The 20,861-nt window shown below is 37.7% G+C and overlaps 3 protein-coding genes across 5 annotated transcripts; 2 read left to right on the top strand and 1 right to left on the bottom strand.

Annotated features, from left to right (window-relative positions):
• The first annotated feature begins 567 nt into the window (after nucleotides 1–567).
• dhrs7ca (dehydrogenase/reductase (SDR family) member 7Ca) lies at nucleotides 568–6,478 on the top strand. 3 transcript variants are annotated; one of them, XM_042505615.2, is made up of 8 exons: nucleotides 568–767; nucleotides 2,187–2,267; nucleotides 2,603–2,780; nucleotides 2,896–3,008; nucleotides 3,936–4,146; nucleotides 4,232–4,324; nucleotides 5,113–5,271; nucleotides 5,807–6,478. In XM_042505615.2, the coding sequence occupies exons 2-8, from the start codon at nucleotides 2,214–2,216 to the stop codon at nucleotides 6,010–6,012; spliced, it is 1,014 nt and encodes a 337-aa protein (XP_042361549.1). In that variant the 5' UTR covers nucleotides 568–767; nucleotides 2,187–2,213; the 3' UTR covers nucleotides 6,013–6,478. The 3 variants fall into 3 exon arrangements, with proteins under 3 accessions (XP_042361549.1, XP_087947226.1, XP_042361550.1); XM_088091100.1 differs by lacking the exon at nucleotides 2,187–2,267 and adding an exon at nucleotides 2,309–2,380 and having other exon boundaries at nucleotides 571–767; XM_042505616.2 differs by lacking the exon at nucleotides 2,187–2,267 and having other exon boundaries at nucleotides 573–767.
• A 264-nt stretch (nucleotides 6,479–6,742) lies between these two features.
• Nucleotides 6,743–8,551, top strand: LOC121957240 (protein NATD1-like). Its single transcript, XM_042505782.2, has 3 exons — nucleotides 6,743–6,994; nucleotides 7,734–7,852; nucleotides 7,931–8,551. Exons 1-3 carry the CDS (start codon nucleotides 6,808–6,810, stop codon nucleotides 8,045–8,047), a joined length of 423 nt encoding a protein of 140 aa, XP_042361716.2. The 5' UTR covers nucleotides 6,743–6,807; the 3' UTR covers nucleotides 8,048–8,551.
• Nucleotides 8,552–8,687: 136 nt separating this feature from the next.
• LOC121957269 (germ cell-specific gene 1-like protein) lies at nucleotides 8,688–19,859 on the bottom strand. The gene is made up of 5 exons (XM_042505826.2): nucleotides 19,228–19,859; nucleotides 17,458–17,505; nucleotides 15,389–15,541; nucleotides 12,108–12,219; nucleotides 8,688–11,827 (listed from the first exon to the last, which is right to left on the bottom strand). The coding sequence occupies exons 1-5, from the start codon at nucleotides 19,529–19,531 to the stop codon at nucleotides 11,533–11,535; spliced, it is 912 nt and encodes a 303-aa protein (XP_042361760.1). The 5' UTR covers nucleotides 19,532–19,859; the 3' UTR covers nucleotides 8,688–11,532.
• Nucleotides 19,860–20,861: the final 1,002 nt, after the last annotated feature.

The raw sequence follows: 20,861 nt of genomic DNA, 5'->3' as shown, positions 1-20,861 counted from the left end.
TCAAAGTAAATGTTAAAAGTAAGTGTTTTTTTTAAGTAAATGTTAAAAATAAATTTTCTTGGAACATAATTTGTTTTCATGGTTGTATTACTAATTTCATGTATGCGATCCGAGGTTTTCTTCCACTTGCGTAAAACAACTAAAATACGTACGACATATACGGTATGTGCATATAAGATGTAACCGATCATATTAGTCACTGTAAGACCTAGTTCCTTTAAGTATCATGTTGCCCATGTCAAATTACTCTTTTTGCTCTATATGTACAAATAAAGTTTCAGAAATGGCTCATTTCTTTTGGAATTTGAAAAAAAAAAGTTGTATACATTTTAGTCTCACAAATCTCACCCTCAGATCCTGCTCCCTACCACTGCTCACTGCTTAGATCCTTTAAAATGCATGACTCCAGTAAAACTTGTTACTATTCTTCTTGTTTTGCAGTGCATATGTATGACTGTATGTGTTTATGTGTAATCTTTTCAACATACAGAACACTGGGAAAGTCATCCAACAGCCATTTGGAAACATCTCTCTTACCCAGCAGCCCCCTCTCCTGTCACTCTAAACATAACATGTCGACAACATACAGGGAAAATAACTGACTCAGCTGTGCTGCTATTAAAAGAGCTCAAATCCCAAAGTATTGCTCTGGCAGCCCTGCAGGCTGTCATGTCTGAGGAGCTCTGTGAATGAGCTGCTGAGGCGTGCAGCTCCTCAGGAGACGAATAAACTGAGAGTCCACAACACCTGCAGAGGCCTGAGACGCAGTAAGTTTTGGCTGCTGATTCATTTCTTGCAACATTGAGGTCGGATAGACATGACCAGCTCTATTTAGTCTGTTGCTTACTTGTGCCAAGTAAGACACTTTGTAATCTGACTTTGATTTTATCTATAGTTTCATTCTACACAGCGGCAGTATAGAATAAAAATGTGCTATGTTTCTTTTCTCCTCTTCAGTTTTTGATTATGTTTATTTATCTCATGACTCTGTTGAGGAATAACGTGTCTACTGCTCTGTGGCACTGACTCTTTGTGAGAGATATGGTATCTATTTCTAGGGCAGTTTATATTTAGACAAACAGCCGGTGCTGCTTGCTTGGCATGGTAAACCTAAACTAAAAGGTTATCTTCTAGTTCCTTGTCGGACAAATTCAGGACGTGCGAGTGCCGGTCTTTATCGTCTGATGACAAAAATTGACCTTGTCGAGAGGTTTCTGACATATTTCACTTTATATAAAGGAAAGAATGTCTCCCCAAGGTGATTATGAGAGACACTCTGTAACTCAAACACTATGGAGGACAGATTATGAGACAATGGGCCCCAGGGCACAGACAGGCCTCCCCACCCTTAGGAGCAATGACATGAAATTTTGTTGATTTTTTTTTTCTCTCGTTTAGCACCTTTGTGGTCATTTTGCCTGTGTTTGTAATCATTTTGTGTCGCTTTGTTATGAATTTGTGTCTCTTTTTTTTTCATTTTGTGTCTTTTTGTGGGTTTTTTTGCTTCTTTATTGTAGTTTTGCAACTCTTTGTGGTCACTTAATTTGTCTTTGTGGATGTTTTGTTTCTCATTGTAATTGTTTTGCGTCTGTTTTTTTTTGTGTCTCTTTGTTTTTGTTTTTCCTGTTTTTGTTGGAATTTTATTTATCTTTTTGTAGTTACTTTATGTCTCTGTGTGTGTTACTGTGGTTATTGTGCATGTCTTTGTGGTAATACTTGTCTTTTTCTTGTGATTTTGTGCATCTTTGTTGTAGTTTTGCATATCGTTGTGGTCAAATGATTTCTCTTTGAGGACATTTTGTCTCTCTTTGTGAATGTTTTGTGCTACTTTGTTGTTCTTTTTTGTATCTCTTTGTGGATGTTTTACTTGCCCTTATAGTATTTTTTTGTCTCTTTGTACTGATTTTTCTTTGTAGTGTCTTTGTGGTTGTTTCTTTGGTCATTTCTTGTCTCTTTGTGGTTGTTTTGTTTCTTGTTCAGGTTGTGTTGTGTCTCAAAAACAAATAAATAAATAAAAATTCAGTTTTAGGATTTGGAATCGTGATTTTATGCAGCATGCAGCATAGACTATAGATTGTATATGTATATAAATACTGAAAAATCCAAATGATGCCATATATATCATTTTTGTTTTGATCACTAATGTAAGAATATTTTGAAAGATGTCTTCTCTGTTTTTATTTCAGAGGTGTAAGCATAGTTAGATATTAAAAATGGTTGTAGAGGGTGAGATGGATTCCAATGTTACGGAGCCGGAGAGCTTTTGGGTATGAAACCCTCATTTTTTTATGCAAATCATGTTCATCAGATCCTAGATGGTCTTTGACATCCCATCCCATTTCATCTGCATCATCAGAGAAACCACCTTCCATCTCAAAAAGTATGTTTAAATCACTGAACATACTTTAAAAACAAAAACCTGTTAGCTAACACCTACACAATTATTTGCTTTCTTCCCCTGATTTAACGCCAGAAAGCAAATAAGCATATTTCAACAGAATGTCGAACTTTTCATTCAATTATACGTGCAAACAATAACAGAAATATATATGCTTGTTTGATTTAATTCTGGACATTTAATATGATAATAAACATTTTCCAGGATATGCTCCAGGAGATGGACCCTGTGTGGACCACCACTGTTCTCCTGGTGCCATGTGTAGTGGTGCTGACAGCTGGATTTTTCTACCTCTATAGTGTGGTCATCAGTCTGTTGTCTAAAACATCTGTACGCAACAAGGTGGTGGTTATAACTGATGCTTTATCTGGACTTGGAAAAGGTAACGTCCTTTAACAAAATAAGAAATTGCTCAGCAAAGTACAAAGATTCTGGTCATCCATTTAATTCAACTGTCTTGTTTTCATCTTTTTTTTTCCAAAAATTTGTCAATGCAGAATGTGCAGGTGTGTTTCACAGAGGAGGAGCGAGGCTGATCCTGTGTGGGAAGAGCTGGGAGAAACTTGAGGAACTCGCAGATGAATTGGCAAATGCCTCGGACCCAACTGTAGTAAGTATACCACACATACTAAAATACTTGATTATAAGTAAAAGTTCTGCATTTACACATAGATGCACTACATATTATCAGCTCAATGTATTTTAAGTATCTTAAGTACAAGTACTCTTTCTGCAGGAAAATGTCCCCCATGCCTGATATATTATCATGTCTGAAAATATTTGATTGTTAATACTGATGCATCAATTTAAAGGCAGCATTTTGCTGTTGTAACTGCTTAAGGTAGAGCTAGTTTTAACTACTTCATATACATTTAGTTTAAACCAGTTGTTCCCAACCTAAAGGTCTCACCCCTCTGAGAGGACACCAGATAAATCTGAGGGGTAGTGAGTTGTTAAATGGTAAAACATAGAGTTTTGATGCACAAATTTGTATTTATTTTTAAACATTTTAAACATCTTTATTTTTTATAATTTTTTTTTTTTTTTTGCGGGTCCTGCAGCGCAGGCGTGACTCATCATGAGATCTTTGTCTCATCAGCAGCAGTGTGAGGAGTTTGAGTCACAATGTGGATTACTGATCAGTGGAGCAGGTCAGAGCTGATCAGATCAGACTGATGGAATAGAGGAGCAGCTGCTGCAGAAACAAGTTAAAGCAAACTTTTAGGCCCAGCACAATGAAAGTTACACTTTCACTGTGCCTGACGTTCTGCTGCTCCCTCTATGCCCAGAGTATACTCTGCACTCCGAGAGTGTGGCGCAACAATATCCACTAAGGCTCCTAATGAGCAGTCTGGATCCAAAAATATAAAATCATTACATGTCGGCAGATGCTTTATTGCAGCAGCCCACCACAAATAAATGAAAGTGTGGGGAACCCTGGCTGGCAAATAAATGTAGTGAATTAAAACTATAAAGTAGCATGAAATACCTCAAAACTGTATGGTAAATGTACCTCCTTGTCATCACTGTTTTTCAGACGTTTCCTTCCAAACTAGTGCTGCTGGATTTTGGAGATATGGAGAGCATGCCTGAGGTGATCTCAGAGATCCTGGAGTGTTACGGCTGCCTGGATATCCTGATTTTCAACAGCAGCATGAAGGTCAAAGCTCCTGCACAGAGTGTGTCATTGGAGATGGACAAGTTACTAATGGACAACAACTACTTTGGACCAGCCACACTGGCCAAAGGTAGACAATAAAAACACATTTCAATCTCTAAAAGTATAATAGTGATGTTGTTGTTTTGCATTGTGTTGACATATTTCTGTTACAGGTTTGCTGCCCTCATTGATCTCCAGAAGAACTGGTCACCTGCTTCTGGTAAACAGCATCCAGGGGAAGCTGGCTGTGCCTTTTCGCACTGCATGTGAGTTAAAAAGTTTAAGAAGAGAAACACATTTTTAACAGTTATTTGAGGTGGTAATGTACATAAAGTGGTAAATGGACTTGCACTTGTATAGCGCCTTTCTGGTCTTCTGACCACTCAAAGTGCTTTTACACGACATGCCAAATTCAACCAATCAAAGAAACATTCATACACTGGTGACAAGGGCTACCTGCTCATCAGTTAAACATTCACATGCACTCACACACCAATGGGAGCAATTTGGGGCTCAGTATCTTGCCTAAGGACACTTTGTCACATAGGCTGGAGGAGCTGGGGACTGAATTGCAGATTCTCGGATCATTGGACAACCTGCTCTACCACCCCAAAGCACTTATTAACATTATTCTGCCTTTCTCTAATGAGGTCTCACTACTTCCTTTCACTAAATAAATGATAGGAACGGCCTTGTGCTTATAATTTTTGCTACATTTTTAGCCATGCTAGCAGTACGGCTCCAGGGATGAATATATTGATCCTTCAGTTGATCCACCATTTTTGTCCAGACTTGGTGGTTCTCTGACTTTTCATCTAGTGCCATCATCAGGTCAACCTTTTAACTTGTCCTTTACTTTGACGAACTAATGACATCCCCATCAGCCTCAGTTGTACTTAATGTTTCGTGCTACTTTACAAATGTTAGCACGCTAATATGCTGAACTGAGATCATGAACATTGCAAACATTTTATCTGCTACACGTAGCACATTGATGGTGTGTACATGACTATAATGTAAAGATACCATGTCTTACCTTGCATATTTTTTGCAGATGCAGCCTCGAAACATGCAGTTCAGGCCTTCTTCGACTGCCTGAGAGCTGAGGTGGAGGAGTACGGCATCTCTGTCAGCACCATCAACCACACCTTCATCAGTCCCTCTGCATCATCTGAAAGCACAGAGGCAGAGACCACCAAATCCATCTGGTCATGTGAGTAAAATCAGAGGAAACCAGGCAAAAGCACATCTTGATAACTACTGTATATTCTTGGTCCCTAGAGGATGATTCTGATTGATTTAACCCTCAAGAATCATCATTAGGACCAGTTTTCCCTATAACAACAGCTGGGTCTTTGACATATTAAAGAACAGATTTGATGCCCAGTCTGTGTTTTTTGTGCCCCTCTGGGGCCAAATTATTGATGACCATCAGGGCCTTGATCTACAAAATACAAAAGCAGTTCAATTAATGCAGTGGAGTGAAAAGGAAAATATTTCCCTCGGAAGTGGAGTAGAAGTATAAAGTACCATTAAAGAGAAACATTTCTGCACAGATACATCAAACTTACTTGCTTTTAAATGTATTTGTACATTTTACCACTGACATACAAAAAATATTTAAAAAATAAGATTTATGTGAATGTAAAATGTAAACTTTGGTTAAGTTTAACGCTACTGAGATTACGTTTTCTGTTCACTATCATTAAAATCAAAACTGCTTTATTTTGGATCAATGCTCTTTGCAGTGCTGTACACAAAGAAACCTCTGGGCGTTTCTCCTGACGAGGCAGCCTCTGAGATTGTGAAGACTCTAAGCAACAAGAGGAAAGAGGTGGTAATTGCTCCCTCGCTCCCTAAGGTGGCCATCTACACCAGATCCTTCTTCCCTAATGTGTTCTTTGCTGTGATGGCTGCAGGAGTGAACAACGCTGCTGCTGCTGAGAACATGTAGAGCTGCTAGACTCACGAGTGCCTATTCATCAATGTTGACAATATAAATGCAATATATTAAATATTAAAAGCTGTTGTTTGTCCCGTTGTTACACCAATTCTTTTCAACTGCAATGAAAATGTGAGCCCCCAGACATTAAAACCATTTGGGCCAGGGTCTTAAATGTGTTGACAGGAGTGCCGTTTTAAACTAATAGAAATTCAACTTATATATAAAGAGAGAGAGCGAGATAGAGATAGAGAGAGAGAGAACAGGCTATCTTCACAACCAAAGGAAATATCATATGTATAGTTATGTGCTGACTTTTCCATAGTTTGTCAATCAGAAAAATATGTTGATATTTCAGTTTAACATACATCAAACATCATCAGGATGCAGAATTAAGAAATAGTCCATTATGAAGACAACGTTGTGTCTGTTCTTGTGTTTGTGAATTAACAAATAAAACAATTTATGAGTAATTAAATTTTTCACAATGTCAGTTTTCATTGGAAACTTTTATTCTCCATAGTTGAATTATTTGTTTGTCTGTTGACAAATTTCACATTTTCTCATGTCCAGTTAACTCACCCCATATTCTGCTAAATAAGGTACAGTCCCGAAAACATTTTGTTTTCTCATCATTAAATGATGAATGTGATTAATGGTTGAAATATAACCAGTAAAGCTCACAATGTGAAACAATTTAACCTCTCTATAATTATTGTAGAGGTCAAGGAAAGTCATAAAGAAGTTAATTATTGTCTTGCTTGCATGTAGCGCCCTCTTCTGGTCAGTCTGTACAATTACTACTACATGCTGCTTAGTACGTGTCTTTTTCATGTAAATATGGCCTTTAAAATATTTTCCAGACTCACTGCGTTAAATCTCCGACTGAAGTCTCAAACGGCCGCCTTCAGTGCGTTAAACTCCGGCTGCAGTTTGACAGTGGAACATGACCGAGAGAACCGGCGCTTCACCGTCACTCCGAGCAGCGGGGCTGGTAAGCAGAGAGAGCCGGGGTTGATGCTTGGGTGCCGGGGAAAATCCTGTAAGGGAGCCCGGCGTCCACTCGCGGCCTACTGAACCACGCAAATCTGTGGGATGGATTAATTTACTGTTAGAAGATAAGGCCGTTTCTTTACATTAGTATTCTTGGATTCTGCTAAATTATCGATTATGTTTTCTGTGAGGCGAAAACCCCGCTAAACTTCATTTAAAAATACAGGAAATTATGTAACTTTGCCCAAGGGCAAACTTTGCACAGACGAAATGGGTGACCTGTACTTCATACACTTCATCTCTAGCCGTTTAACAGTTCGGCATACATATTATAAGCAAAAACTATACACTTCAGTACATTTCTGGATAGTTGACTACAGTAGCACAGCGGAGGCAATGAAGTTTGGGGCACTTAAATAAAAGTATTTTTTGAGTGAGTTTGGCATGAGTAAAAATGTTTATCAAATGATTAATTTAGGGCCGGGCAAAAGGCTTTTGGGAGCCTTATACAGATCTTCCACCCAGAGAGCCTCACCCCATTAAAATCAAAATTAAAATAAAGGGGTGGTAATATCTTCCTCACAAAAAATAATTAAATAGTCTGATTGAGGAAATACTTGCATCATTTAAACACTTGCTCTTATTGTTAAACTTGCTAATTTTGGGTCCCTTGTTGTCTGTGATTTCTGAAGGAGCTGAATTATGACTTGGAATCTAATAAATAGTAAATTTGTCCACAGGTGGCCATGACTGTGCGGTGTTGCACTACAGATTCACAGGAGAGAAGGAGGTGGATCTATTATCAACCTATGTACCAGAGACATATAGGGGCCAAGGTGTTGCTGCACTGCTATCAAAAGTAAGTTAGGCCCTTTTAGAGGGTTTTGAAAAAGTGTCTTGTCAAGATGTTTTTATTTATTTAATGTATCCTTTACAGGCTGCCATGGACTTCCTGGTTGAAGAAAACCTCAAGGCTCATATCTCCTGTTGGTATATAAAGAAATATATCAAGGAGCATCCACAACAAGATTATAAAGAACTTGTCATCCCTTGACTACAGCACGTTTGTCTAGTATTGCTACCTCAAATCAACCACAACCTCATGCACATTACTGTAAAGAGCTACGGAGGCCAGAATGTGTCTTCAGCATCTTAAGACCATGTGCATATTAAAGTCATTTTATAGAGACGCTTGATTATGCTTATCAAAGTTAGTATGATTTTTTTTTTTTTAATACCTGGTAAATGTGAGTAAAGTTACTCAAAATCTCCCAAAAGAAATTTGGGGTTCAACAATGACGATATTGATTTTGTTTAATTTTTTTTCAGTCAGCCTAAAATGAGTAAATTGATCCTTTTAAAATCAGATTGCACTTTTTAAACATTGTGTCTGTAGTAGTAGTAGTATTTATTAATCATTCAACATTAGGACAAGACATGGAAATATCTATCGAGGCGTATATTTTTTTTAATATTAATATTGTCTTCACACTTTGAAAAAAAACAACGACCATGTATTTCTAAGATGTATTTGTTGACAATTAAAATGTGATCTTTCTTCTCTGTGTATATTTATATTAGGATGGGTGGGTTGTTTGACTGGATACTTTATGTCATCCTATCACAAGATATTATCATAGGGCAAATAACTGCAAAAAATAATAATACAGAGTTCATAAGACACTGTCATTTTCCTTTGGCTGTGATGTCCCCATGAGCCTTGAATCTAAGACAAAATCACATGTTTGACAGATGCAGTATATCTTGGATCCCCGCCACCTAATGAGATTACTTCTGCCACCACAGCAGGAGAAATAAATAACTCACAGTGTCAGGTCTTCTGCAGGGGAGAGGTCTGTTGAATGATGCCTTCAGGAAGAAGAAATGATAAGTTGATAATGATAAGTTAGCAGATTTCATAGAAATGACACTCAGACAACATTTTAATAGAAGTTGATTTCCTCAGTTGAGAAGTATGTTTTGAGCACAATCGTATTTTGTTTTACAGTAACAGGTATACCCAGTGATCATTTGATATAGAAATGCATTTCTGTGTTGTGCTAGAAATACAAAGAATCCTTCCCAGTTTCTTATCATATCATACTTTTGTTCCAATAGATGTCAGTCTTACTCCATTATACTCTTCCCTTCCTCCCCATTTTGGTCTGATGCTGCCAATGTTTGACTTGTACTTCCAGTTTGAAAATGCTCAACATCCATTACAGCAATGGGAACTTCAGTCTCAAACAAATCATAAGAGAAATGTGACCATAGGAGAATTTTTTAAGGAAAAAAGAAAGAAGCAAATTCCTGAATTAAAGTTCGATACAGAGTTGATTTTTTAAAACAATTAATGACAAATTTAAGTATGGATAAAGATAGTGTCATTTTGTTAATACATAATTCTAAGTGTGTATCATAAAAAATGTGATTTTTTTTTTAAAAAAAGCTTTAAAACACCAGTTCCCATGCACATTTGCAGTGGTCCTCGCGTGTGCATATACTGTAAATTTGCCTGCCAAGTAGAAATCACCAATATAGCAACAAACGCCAGCTGATCCTGTCAGCTCCATACGAGCTGTATGATGAACTGAGTGCAGACGTCAAATCCCATCTGCTCCCAAATAACAGTCATGATTATAATTCTCACAGTGTTGTCGGCTCCAGACACATAGAAGATGTACAGTTTTTTGATGCATAAGCATAATCTCTGCTTAGATGCGTTATTGTATATATGGACAGATTATAAAACAATGAAAAAAAGGCTTCCCTCCACCTTTACATATAGGATCAAGATGTCCAGACTGACACACACACATACAAAAAAATGCTGCACAGAGAAATATGACCAGAAATAATGCAGCTGTTTCATGTCTCTTTGTAGTCACTGTGTGTTTTTGTGGACGTTTTTTGTGTCTTAGTAATCACTCTGTCCTTAAAGTCCCCTTCCTCTCTTTCTTCCGTTCTAAAACATCTGTCGTTGACTAAACTGACTTGTATCTGTGAAAAGTTGGTCACTAAAGATGTGTTTTCATATTCCTCTAGCAAAGGGGACACTTCCCTAAAATGTAAAACTCAAGCATACGCTGGGAACGCTAGATTTAGTACATCACTAATACGACAACCAATCGTCTCAGACAGGGAAACACATATCGCGGTTTTGATACAACACCGCAAAGAAACCTCCAGTGTACAGCAGACTTTTCAGTAAAGAAAACAGAGTTAGCATTAGCATAATGCAAGTTTGGACGGCAAACATGAAAGTGTGCAGTTTTTGGATGTAAACTGGACCCCGGAGCTTCCTTCCACTATCTACCAAAAACCCCATTGGAGCAGATAGCTTATTATAGTGTTCATAAACCCAAATTCTGTGTCACAAAGCCACTGCCAGTTAGCTTACAAGCTAACAAACAACATAAACAAACGATACCAACAACTACACTTACCATCTGATCTGTCATCTATCTTGGTGTGCACTGCTCTGTCACCTGTGTGAGGGCGAAAGAGTAGTCGTGCTTACGGTCACTTTTCAGTTTTTTCTTTCAACCATTATTTGGGAAAACCGGATTAAAGAAAATATTGTTAGTATTTTTACAGACTTTAAAACATGTCTGGAGAGGGACTTTAAGGTCATTTAGTGCTTCTGTGTTTAATATATGTGTCTTTGCAGTTGTTTTGCATTTCTGTTTGGTTCTTTTGCAACTCCTTTTCATCATTTTGTGTTTCTTTGTTGGTATTATTGCTTCTGTTTCTAATAATTTTGCATCTATGTGGTTATTTTGTTTCCGTGTGGTTTTGCATCTCTTTGTGGTCATTTCGTGTCTGTGTTGTTGTTTTGGATCTCTTTGTCCTCATTTTGTGTGTCTTTGTGGTTGTTTTGTGTCTGTTTCCAATAATTTTACATTTTGTGGTCATTTTGTAGATCTCTATAGCAGTTTCGTGTCCATTGTCGTCATTTGATTGATTTTCCAACAGGAAATGTTGACAGTCCTTTGACCCCTTGGGCCTCTGTGTCGATGCCCATTAATCCGATTCAGTTATCCAACCACAATGGCATAACACAATAATGTTCTCACTGAGAGCCATTGTCCGTATGGCTGAGTAAGTCCCAGAGAGCAACACATGAGTAACATTTTGATGTAACTTGGGGATAAAAAAGGCCAATTCAGCAACATATCTTTGCAGTTGAAACAGATATTAATGGCACGCGCTGCAGCAGCAGTCTGCACATCCTGCAGCTTGCCAAAGATTAGTGTGAAGAGGTTGAAATTGCAGCTGTCTTCCCTTCCTCCCACAAATAATATCACATGGAAAGATTTGATGAAAAGCATGTTGTGTAAAAGCCGGCCGTGTTACATTATCTCCGGAAAAAAAAAACTGGGCTCTAGCCTTCCAGACACACATTTGATATGTGGCAACAAAACAGACAAATATATCTCCTGTATTAGAAATTTAAATCCCGGAGCAAGAGTCAGTGTAGGTCCAGGACATCAACCCCAAAAACTGTTCCAGTGGGGCACAGTGGCACAGACTCCATTTTTAACAATATGCCTCTCCTTGTGGTTCTGGTTCATTGTCCATTTCAACCACAAATGTTGTTCCTGTGGAGGGTTTGTGGCCATTAACTGGCAGTTCTAACTGTGCCTCGGCGTCAGCAGTCAGGTACATGTCCCACATCTGCTCAGGGAGGTCCCGCTCTATCATTGTCTGCTTGATCATCAGGCTCTTCTCAATGTTCCGCCGCTTATATTTAAACTCTATGATGGTCTTTGTGTACCTGTTGAGCGCTGTCACTGCAGAGCCCATGCAGGTGCCGAAAGAGCCCCATGCTAAGCTGAGAAGAGGTTTGAAAATAGTGTTAGATTAAAGTCACAATGCCCTGACCCAGCAAAAGCCCGAACACGGCATGCTGGCAGAAATAAGTTTGGCTGTGTCCGGCTAAAACTTGAATGAATGATGCTCCAGAATCAGGCCAGATACACCAACCTGAATCTGGCTACAGACACTGTCTAGGGTCTTTTTTCTGTACATATATAAATTTATTTTTGTGTATATAACATACAAGCAAGAAACTTCACTTTGACTTTAAACATTTTTCAGTAAGAAGTACTTACGCATAAGACCAGCTGTAGTCCCAGGTCTTGGGTCTCCAGTCTTCTGGCCCCATAGCGACAGCCAGCTGGAATATAGTGGTAAACATCATGTGGGCCACCATCCCACAAAGGCCTGAGAACATGAGAAAATCAGTGTTTATGAAGTTGTTGACAAGCAGTTACAGAGCAACACTATCATTTATTTGAAGTCATGTTTGAGTCTACCTGATGAATGTAACTTGAATATTTGGTCTCTTTTAGCTCTGATTTTGGCCTCCACCATCTCCCAAGGGTAATATCTGACACATTAGCTGCACACCAGATATCCTGTGCCTGTCTTTTTTTTTTTTTTTACTGAAAACGAAGCACGCTTTATAGAAGCAATGGCATTTAAGTAAAACAGTTAAGTCACTGGCTGTAAAACCAAAAGAATGAGAAACTAAATGACTCCAATCCTACAATCCTACAATCCTTAGATACACTCAAAATAATAATTTCCTGGATTTACTTAATAGAGTAATGTCAACAATTTCCATCAAACTGAGTTTTGTTAGATATATTTTAATACTATCACCAATATTGCAATAAATGACTTGTGCTACCAATATGACTGTATTAGGCAATGAACAACATTAATTCAGCAAAATACAGGTTGTTTTACATTACTTCATCATGTTGATCAGTGTCAACATTGAGATATTTTATAATAGTGACTTAAATCACTTATGTGAATGCAACTTAACAGTTGTACCTCCACAACTCAACTGTATTTAGTAAGACCAACTAAATGATAGTTTGTAGTTTCAACTTAACTGACTTAAATAAGTGTAGCAACCACTCTTATTTTCTTTTTCTTAACTTGTCTTCATTGTTTTTATGGTAGCAATTTCAAGTGGACTTACTCAGCCTAATTTTGTTAACAATTTGCACACACTATAGTTGAATAAATTCAAATCCCAATAATCAATCATTTGTGAAAAACTGTATTAATTACCAATGAAGCACATTATCATTTTACATTGCAGAGAGTCATTTAATTAATTGTTAAATAAAAAATAATTTGTTGCAGCTTTAAGTAGATTTGACTTAAAATTGACAAACCTTAGCTGATTTCACCACACTGACTTTTGACCGGTTTTTACAGTGTAGACTTTAGACAGTTATGTGCACCTTCTTACAATAGTTTTCTTCCAAAAGAAACCAAAAAAGATAGATTTCTAATGAGCAAATATCTACTGACGGTAAAACTGTACTGCAGATTGTGGTGGAGGTGAACCTTCATCTCTGTTATCTCCCGGATCCTCGCCCTCTCTCATCCAGCAGTCTGACTCTCCACAGCTGCTTTTCTTGGGGATTAACTCATAACAACGGGGGGGATGGGAGTCAGGGGATGGGGGGAGTAGAAGAGGGGCGGGAGGGAGCTCCTCTGGGCAGGTCTTGGGCACAGCCCAAAACCGCTGCCCCGGCTCCAATCCGATTAGTCCACAAACCAGCAAATCCTCCGAGGAAGTGAGTGGACGCAGTACAGTTAGCTGCTCTGTGTGTTTGCCGCTGCTGACTGACTGTCAACCAGCCTGACCTGCTGCCCTGCTCCTTTTCTTACTCATTTACAGCAAAGTTAACTTCACTTAAATTACAGATTTGGATGACACTAACCCCCACTGTTTAGCATATATAATCAGCATCAAAAGTTTAATAAATGGTTTATAACACACAATAGTGTAGTAGACTTAAGGCCTTATTAATGCCATAAGTTGTAACTACTCTTGGATACATCCATCAGTGTGTAAACAGACAATGGATGATGAAAAGTAAAATAGCTGTAATAATACTTCCAAAAAAGTTTTAATTTAATGAATGTTTCAGCTGTAAGTGAGACAGTGTGAAGGACATTTGTCCTTCTACATCTGTCACATGTTCAGGTGTAAAGAAGAAACCTTTTCAATAATATAAATTATGTCATCAGGGACACTTAAATGTCTTTATTTCTATGTACAACTTCACTATATTGGCTTAAAAACCATAAAAAATCCAAATAAAGTAAATTTTAGCAAGGTATAAAGCATAACATCTTACCACAATGACTATTTTTCTTATCTTATTATATATTTTGCTTGTGAAATTAGTGTAACATACCCTCACATCTGTGTGAATACGCAGCATTTCATATAACATTTATTTACAGTTGTGTAAGGATTAAAGTAAAGCTTTTTGGAGTACAGACATTGTTCCAAAAACAGGAAAGCGAATGATTTAATCCAGATTTATGGCAGGCATCTATGAAACTGTGTTCTTATGTGTCTAGTTTAAACTGACATCATGTGACGGGTTACCCCGCTGTGGTTTCACCTCTTTGATTGGTTCAGCCCAGCTGGATTTAGTTGAGTGATCCCAGCGGTCATCAGTCAGTGTAAAACTGAGCCTTTTAGAGGCAGAACTGCAAAAATAATTTCAGTGACTGAGCTGATCCTCAGTGAGTGAAGCTGAAGGATGTCATAGTTTGTTTACTTCAGATCATTAAACAGTAATGTATAGAGGCTGGAGTGTGCCACCAAAGTTACAACATCTTTAGTCTTAGTGAATAATTATTATCTGTTAGTTAATGCATTTAAATAGAAATTGTAATGTGATCAATTAAATTACCAAGAATTTTTCAAATGATTGAAAATGGATAAACTAAATATTTTGCAATGGCTTTCGATGGAATTGCATTCTTGTTATATCACTTAAAATGAGTCATTTTCAATTATATTCCATTTAAAAGCAAAATTTCTCATATTCTTTTTTTTCTATGACAGATACTTTGCATTTCCTGTGACTACTTCATGATAAAAACAGGCCTGTGTTTTGCTTGGGTTTGTGCTAGCAACAACAACAGCACACAGTGAGGCTGTAAGCAAGGAGATAAAATAACACGACATTGTTTCCCTCATGTGTGCGAAAGCAATTTGATTATAGCATGAGAATGGCGGACCCCGCCACCAACATTTCAAACTATTAGGCCTACTGTATGTAGTGAGTTGATTTCAGAATGTGAAAAATTGAGTAGTTTAAAAATTGGGGTTTCATTTTGTTGGCCTGAACTGGACCATTAGATACCAGAAAAGTATTTCTACTAGTTTACATTTGAATGTTCAGCAGGCAAACAAGCTAACTAATACTCACTGAGTTTAATCTCAGTCAGGGACATTTTTGCCTCTCAGCGATGTGGGATTTCTGTGAGTAGCAACTTTAAACACCCAGTCCAACGTCACACCTGCTGTCAAATGTTTGATGACAGCGATAGAAAAGAAAAGAGTTACCTGACAGGGCTGTGCACAAGGCAGCAAAGGCACTGAGCTTCAGTTTGTTCATGATACTGAAACAGGGACACTGCTCCAGAATCATCAGAGCCCCGCCTGTGAAGAGCAGGGTGAGGTACAGGGTTTCAGCTACGATACACAACCACAGGACCCCTGGGAAAACAGAGAACAGAAGGGGGTGGGGGGGGGCAGAATTGAGTTGTGTTGTCCTCATAATACCCTACCGCTGATGAATAATCCCACTTGTTTGGATATATGTGTGTACAACAGGTCTGCTCCTTTTAGGTCTGGAGGTCTGATTCTGATCGTCTGGGACTGACTGGATTTATAAAATCAGGACAGCAGCTGCTGGGCTGATGCTACTGATGCTAGTTGTTTTATAACATGCAAGGCAAAAGAAAGCGAGAGCTCACAGTACAAGTGTAGCTTTCTGTTTAGTAAAATGTATACAATTGATTGACTTTTTCTTTAAATGATAAATAAACATTGATGCGATCATAGATGGTATAATAAATATGGACAACATGACAGTTCCCCAAAAGTGAAGCCAAAGCATCTCGATTGCCGCCTGGTGGCTGGCTGCAGTATAGGTCATTAACCCCAATGCTCCATGTTAGCAGATAACACATATGCTTATCTAAAAATCAAGTGCACACCAATAACTTTTTCCCAAAGATGATTTTAAACCTGTTCTTATCCCAACTTGTCTAATATCGCTTTGTCAGTCTAATGTCACTTTGTCAGTGGACCTATATGCGCTAGGTACCCTCCTGCCTCTGTTTTTTTTCGATATTCAGGGACAGCATCTCAATTTATGTTTGTTGCATGCTTTGTGTATTTTTTAAAAATACACTTCTATTTTCAAACGAAATGTACAGTTTCTGCTCATTAAACTTTACCGCATAGGTCAAACACTTTATTTTTAGGTTTCTTTCCTTTGGCAACAAGAGCACAACATTAATGTTTGGTTTAAAATAAGTATGGTTATAGCTTACATAACGTAGCGCCACATGACATATGTATGTAGCATACAGTACTGCACACAGTAGCACAATGCGTTGTTATAAAAATAACTTGACTTTTGGTTTCACACAGGAAATGAACAGCAGTCTTGTGGGTGAAAGTCCAGAGTTTCTTTGACCCGTCCCGTAGTGTCAACTGACAAAGTGCAATATTTGACAACTTGGATTGCTGCCTCTCAAGGCTGCCTCTGTGCGTCTGTGTCTAACACTGAGAACACTGACTGAAATTTGTCGTGTTGGGAGTGAGAACAGGCTGTGATCTCATCATGCTGATGTATGATAAAATGTGTTTCTAAAAAATTGGAGCCAAGAAATAGTCAATGCAGTAAAAGAATCTTGATTCATGTTTGATAAGCGATGTCTAGTTTGACAGTTTGAGCAGAGTTTTGTGAGTCTAGCGCAGACTGGTGACACTGCCCTAAAAAATATTTTATCGAACCAATCCCATATTAGGTAAATTCTCACGACTGGTCAAGCCTGGGCCAGGACAGCTGGAAATTTGTTGAAATATCTGCCTGAGCAAATGCGCCATGAGCTAGCAGATTCGTCAAGTTCCCTGGCTTCATTAATGCTGCATGCAATAGAATTCAGTGCTCAGTGACTGGATGCTTTTAGCCAAAATGCACCATGAGAATTGTAGTAGTTGTTTCATCATCTTTTGTTCTGATGATTCAACCAGGGAAGGTCATGCTGATCCAAAATGTAGAAGTTCTCAAACTGTAAATTGCAAAGCATCATCAGTGGGAAAAATGAATGAATTCTCATGTTTTACTTCCAATAAAAGGGGTGCCTTAAATTTTATATTGTGTCAAAATAACCAAAACTAATATATTCCAGTGTTAATAACAAACCGGTTGGTGGTTGACACGAATTATTGCTTGTTTCCTTGACTTCAATTATAGTCAAAGTAAATAAGTAATAATAAATAATAAAATTTAGGAGGCCATGTTAGAGCTATAATGCATCAGACAGTTTTCTCTCTCTATCTCTATCTATCAAAACGAACATTTGCTCATAGTTTCAAATGTCAAACCTTCATAACTTTACCTCTTTCATGTTCTGGTGCAATCTCTGAGAAGTCTCGACAGTCGAAACCTGTGATTAGAAAAAAAAACAAACAGTAAATAAAGCTGTACAAAGAAATGACACTATTTAACAGGTCTATAATTTCCCAACAATTTTCTATGAAGTTCCCCTGAAAAGACAATGTAATTTTGTTCCTGTCAGAGAGAAAATAGGAGTTTGCTTAAAAGTTCTGTTTCATTTAGAGCAAGGTAAATACATATTCAGAATTAATTTATTGTCAACTATTACTACTATACTTTTTTGTTTTAAAAAGAAAAAAAACATTATGCTGGTCTTAAGGCAAGAAAAATAGTAATATTTTATTTTATTTTAATGTTTTGAGAAAAAAAGTCAGAATGAATGAGGTTGCTTTGAGACAAACATTTTGTTATGCATTTTTTCTGAAAATATTTTAACTTAATTCTTGAAATCTCACTTGATTTTAACAGTTACCTTAATACTCTGTTGTACTAACGTCAACAACAAAAAAAGAATCAGTTTGAAACTGAATTTATGCTACTTTATTCCAATATTTTTTAGACGCTGTAATCTGCACCAGCTGGAAATGTATCCTAATTAAACCATGAAATGATGTTTTGAAGTTGGCCCTTTTTCAGTTTGTGTTTCTGAGAAGCTGATTTGCATACAGTATACAGGTCATATGTCATTAGATTGAACAGTTCCTCTCTAAGTTGCATGCAAATCCTTTTGCAAACTTATTCTGATGTAGTCTTACTATCAGAGCTTATAAAAGCAAATGGGATAGCTTGCATGCAACAGTAAGAGAAATGCTTTTAATCCGGTTTTGACTACTAAGAATACACACAATGTGATAAGTATGAATTATGCATTTGCCTTTTCTGCATTTAGATAATATCTACACTTCCTGCAATACACAGAGTCATACTATACACTCCCATGTGTTATCTAAAAAGACACAAGATTTTTTAGAGGTTTTTAGTGTTTTATCATTCATTATATTCCAGTCATTACAATTCAACTCTACTACATTTTAGAATGAAATATTGTACTCTTTTACCTAGCTAATTGACAGCTTTACCTTTGCAGATTCAGATTAGTGCAAAGTAAAACATATAAATACTGATGTATTATTGAGCTACTCAGCAAAGTCGTTAAAATTAGCTCCTTCTTTACCCGCTGCAACAATAAAATGATGGAGACATTAATGTATCACTAATTACAATCCAGTCATAGCCTATATTTTATTCAGACATGGGCCATTCTGCACTCTTTTAATACTTAAATTCATCTGGTGTCAATATTTTTTTAACTTCAACTCCAGTCAAATGTTGAACTCAGGAATAAAAGATCTGACTACTTCTTCCACTGTCCCAAAAAATCCAAAGTGCAGGTTTAACATACATGCTGACAGGATTTTATGGTATTGGTCCAGATATAAAGAAGGTACTATGTGAGGGCCTCTTTTTGTTTCTACAGGATACATTTTAAGGAGGCAGGTTTTGTTCCAGCATTAGGGGAGACACATTTGAAACTGGAGGTTTAGGGGTACTCTGTCAGAAAATTTTGAGTATCAAACACTTAATTTACTACATTACATAAAGACATAATACTTTAATTAAAACAATGTCTAGTGTATTCACTAATGAATAGATGACCTTTCCAATGACTTAGCTCAGATTTAGAACCTGTAGACTGACAACAGATTCAGACTTTTGCTTCCTCCACCATCACTTCCTGTTTTTGAACACCTAGCTGAGGCTGAAGGCTTACCATTCATGTCAGCAGCCTGCTCACAGGAGAAAAATATTCCTGTGTGGAACTTCCTCAAAAGGAACTTCTCCTCCCCGGTCTCAAAGATGTACTGGACCAAGCGGCTGTCGTTGATGTTGGAGTTGTTGAAGCGGATGCAGAACGACTGCTTCACCTTCACCGGCGGACCCGTGCAGAAGGGTTTGGCGACCTTTCTGGTCCCCTCACACCAGTAGCTGGTGGTCACCGCTGATAAAGCAAAAGCAAACGCCACAAAGTTGAGGGTGATCGCCAGAGAAGCCCGCCGCCCGCGCTCTAGCCTCATGGTCGAGGCCAGGCCAGAGGAGATGAAATGAAAAGGCAACTAATCCTGGCTTTCGATATGTAGCCACGGTGTTTCGCCTCCCAGCAGATATATCAAATCTTCATAATCTCGTTGGGGCTCCTTGGGTGAGAATTCTGTACATCCCTCCGCTGGCTCTAATGATGCAGCACCACCTTGATTGAAGGATTCATGCTCTCCACTTCCACAGAAACGACAGAAACCCATGGCAGTCTTTGCTTTTCTCTGCTTCATTTGAACTCTTCAAGCCTCTGCTGCTTGTCCAACCCCATCATCGCTCCTCCCCTTCTACAAATCTTCTCCTGCAATATTATCCATTACAAATGGCAAATTATATGCCAGACTTCCTTTGAGTATATTAATATAAAAAAAGATTACTATGAGCTTAGATTATAATCCAGGACATGTTTACATTTCTCTGATTTTTCTGCATTTCATGTCAAAGTGCATCTCAAAGTAATTGCAGCCACAGATGTAAGATCAAGTGCCTGTTTTATAGTTGATGACCTGGGACATAATGTGTACAGTCTCATATGAAAATCCATGTGTTCAATGTGTGTGCATGCAGGCACATCTTTTCATGTCTAATAGCCTGCTGATATGGGATACGCCATGCAAATAAAGACAAATAACTTAATGAAGTATGTGAAGGAGATGACAGATGTTAGGAGAAAACATCTGCTGCCTTTACTCCAGATGATTTTCCATCACTCCAATAAACTTGTCATACAATTCTGCAGCTCAGATTTTCAGTAATAAATGTCACCTATGGTTTCAGCTGTAATTTACTGCACACACATTGATATCATTTTAAAAGCTGAACTGTAGAGGTGAGATGCACAACTTAAAATTTTGCCAATATCAGATACTGTTGTCTGAGATTAAAATGGCAGCAAATGGATGAGCAGATAAATGATCTGATGACAATAGTAGCATAAAGATGGTGGTTCCCAACATGATTATTGGAAAGATAAATTGGACGTGATTAACAAGAAACAGGACTAAGAGTTTCTTGTTAACATAGGCATGGTAACATGCTCAAAGTGACAATGCTAAAGTTAAGCAGGTGTAGTGTTTACCATCAGTTTAGCATGTTAGCATGTTGATATTTACTAATAAGCACTAAACACAAAGTAAAGCAAAGGCTCATAATAAAGCTTTGCAAGTATATGGCCATAAACAATCATATATAACCAATTTAAATGTTGCCCATGATATGGGGTGAGATGAAAAATCTGAAGATCACTAAAGTTATAACAAGTCATTATGTGGTGAAAATAAATGTCTATAGCCTACATAATTTAATAGCGGT

This window comes from Plectropomus leopardus, chromosome 18 (assembly GCF_026936395.1).
Source record: "Plectropomus leopardus strain MGB_pleo_1.0 chromosome 18, ASM2693639v1, whole genome shotgun sequence".
Classification (NCBI taxonomy): domain Eukaryota; kingdom Metazoa; phylum Chordata; class Actinopteri; order Perciformes; family Serranidae; genus Plectropomus; species Plectropomus leopardus.
Note: the sequence above shows the minus strand (reverse complement) of the source record. Positions and strands in the feature narration are given on the sequence as shown.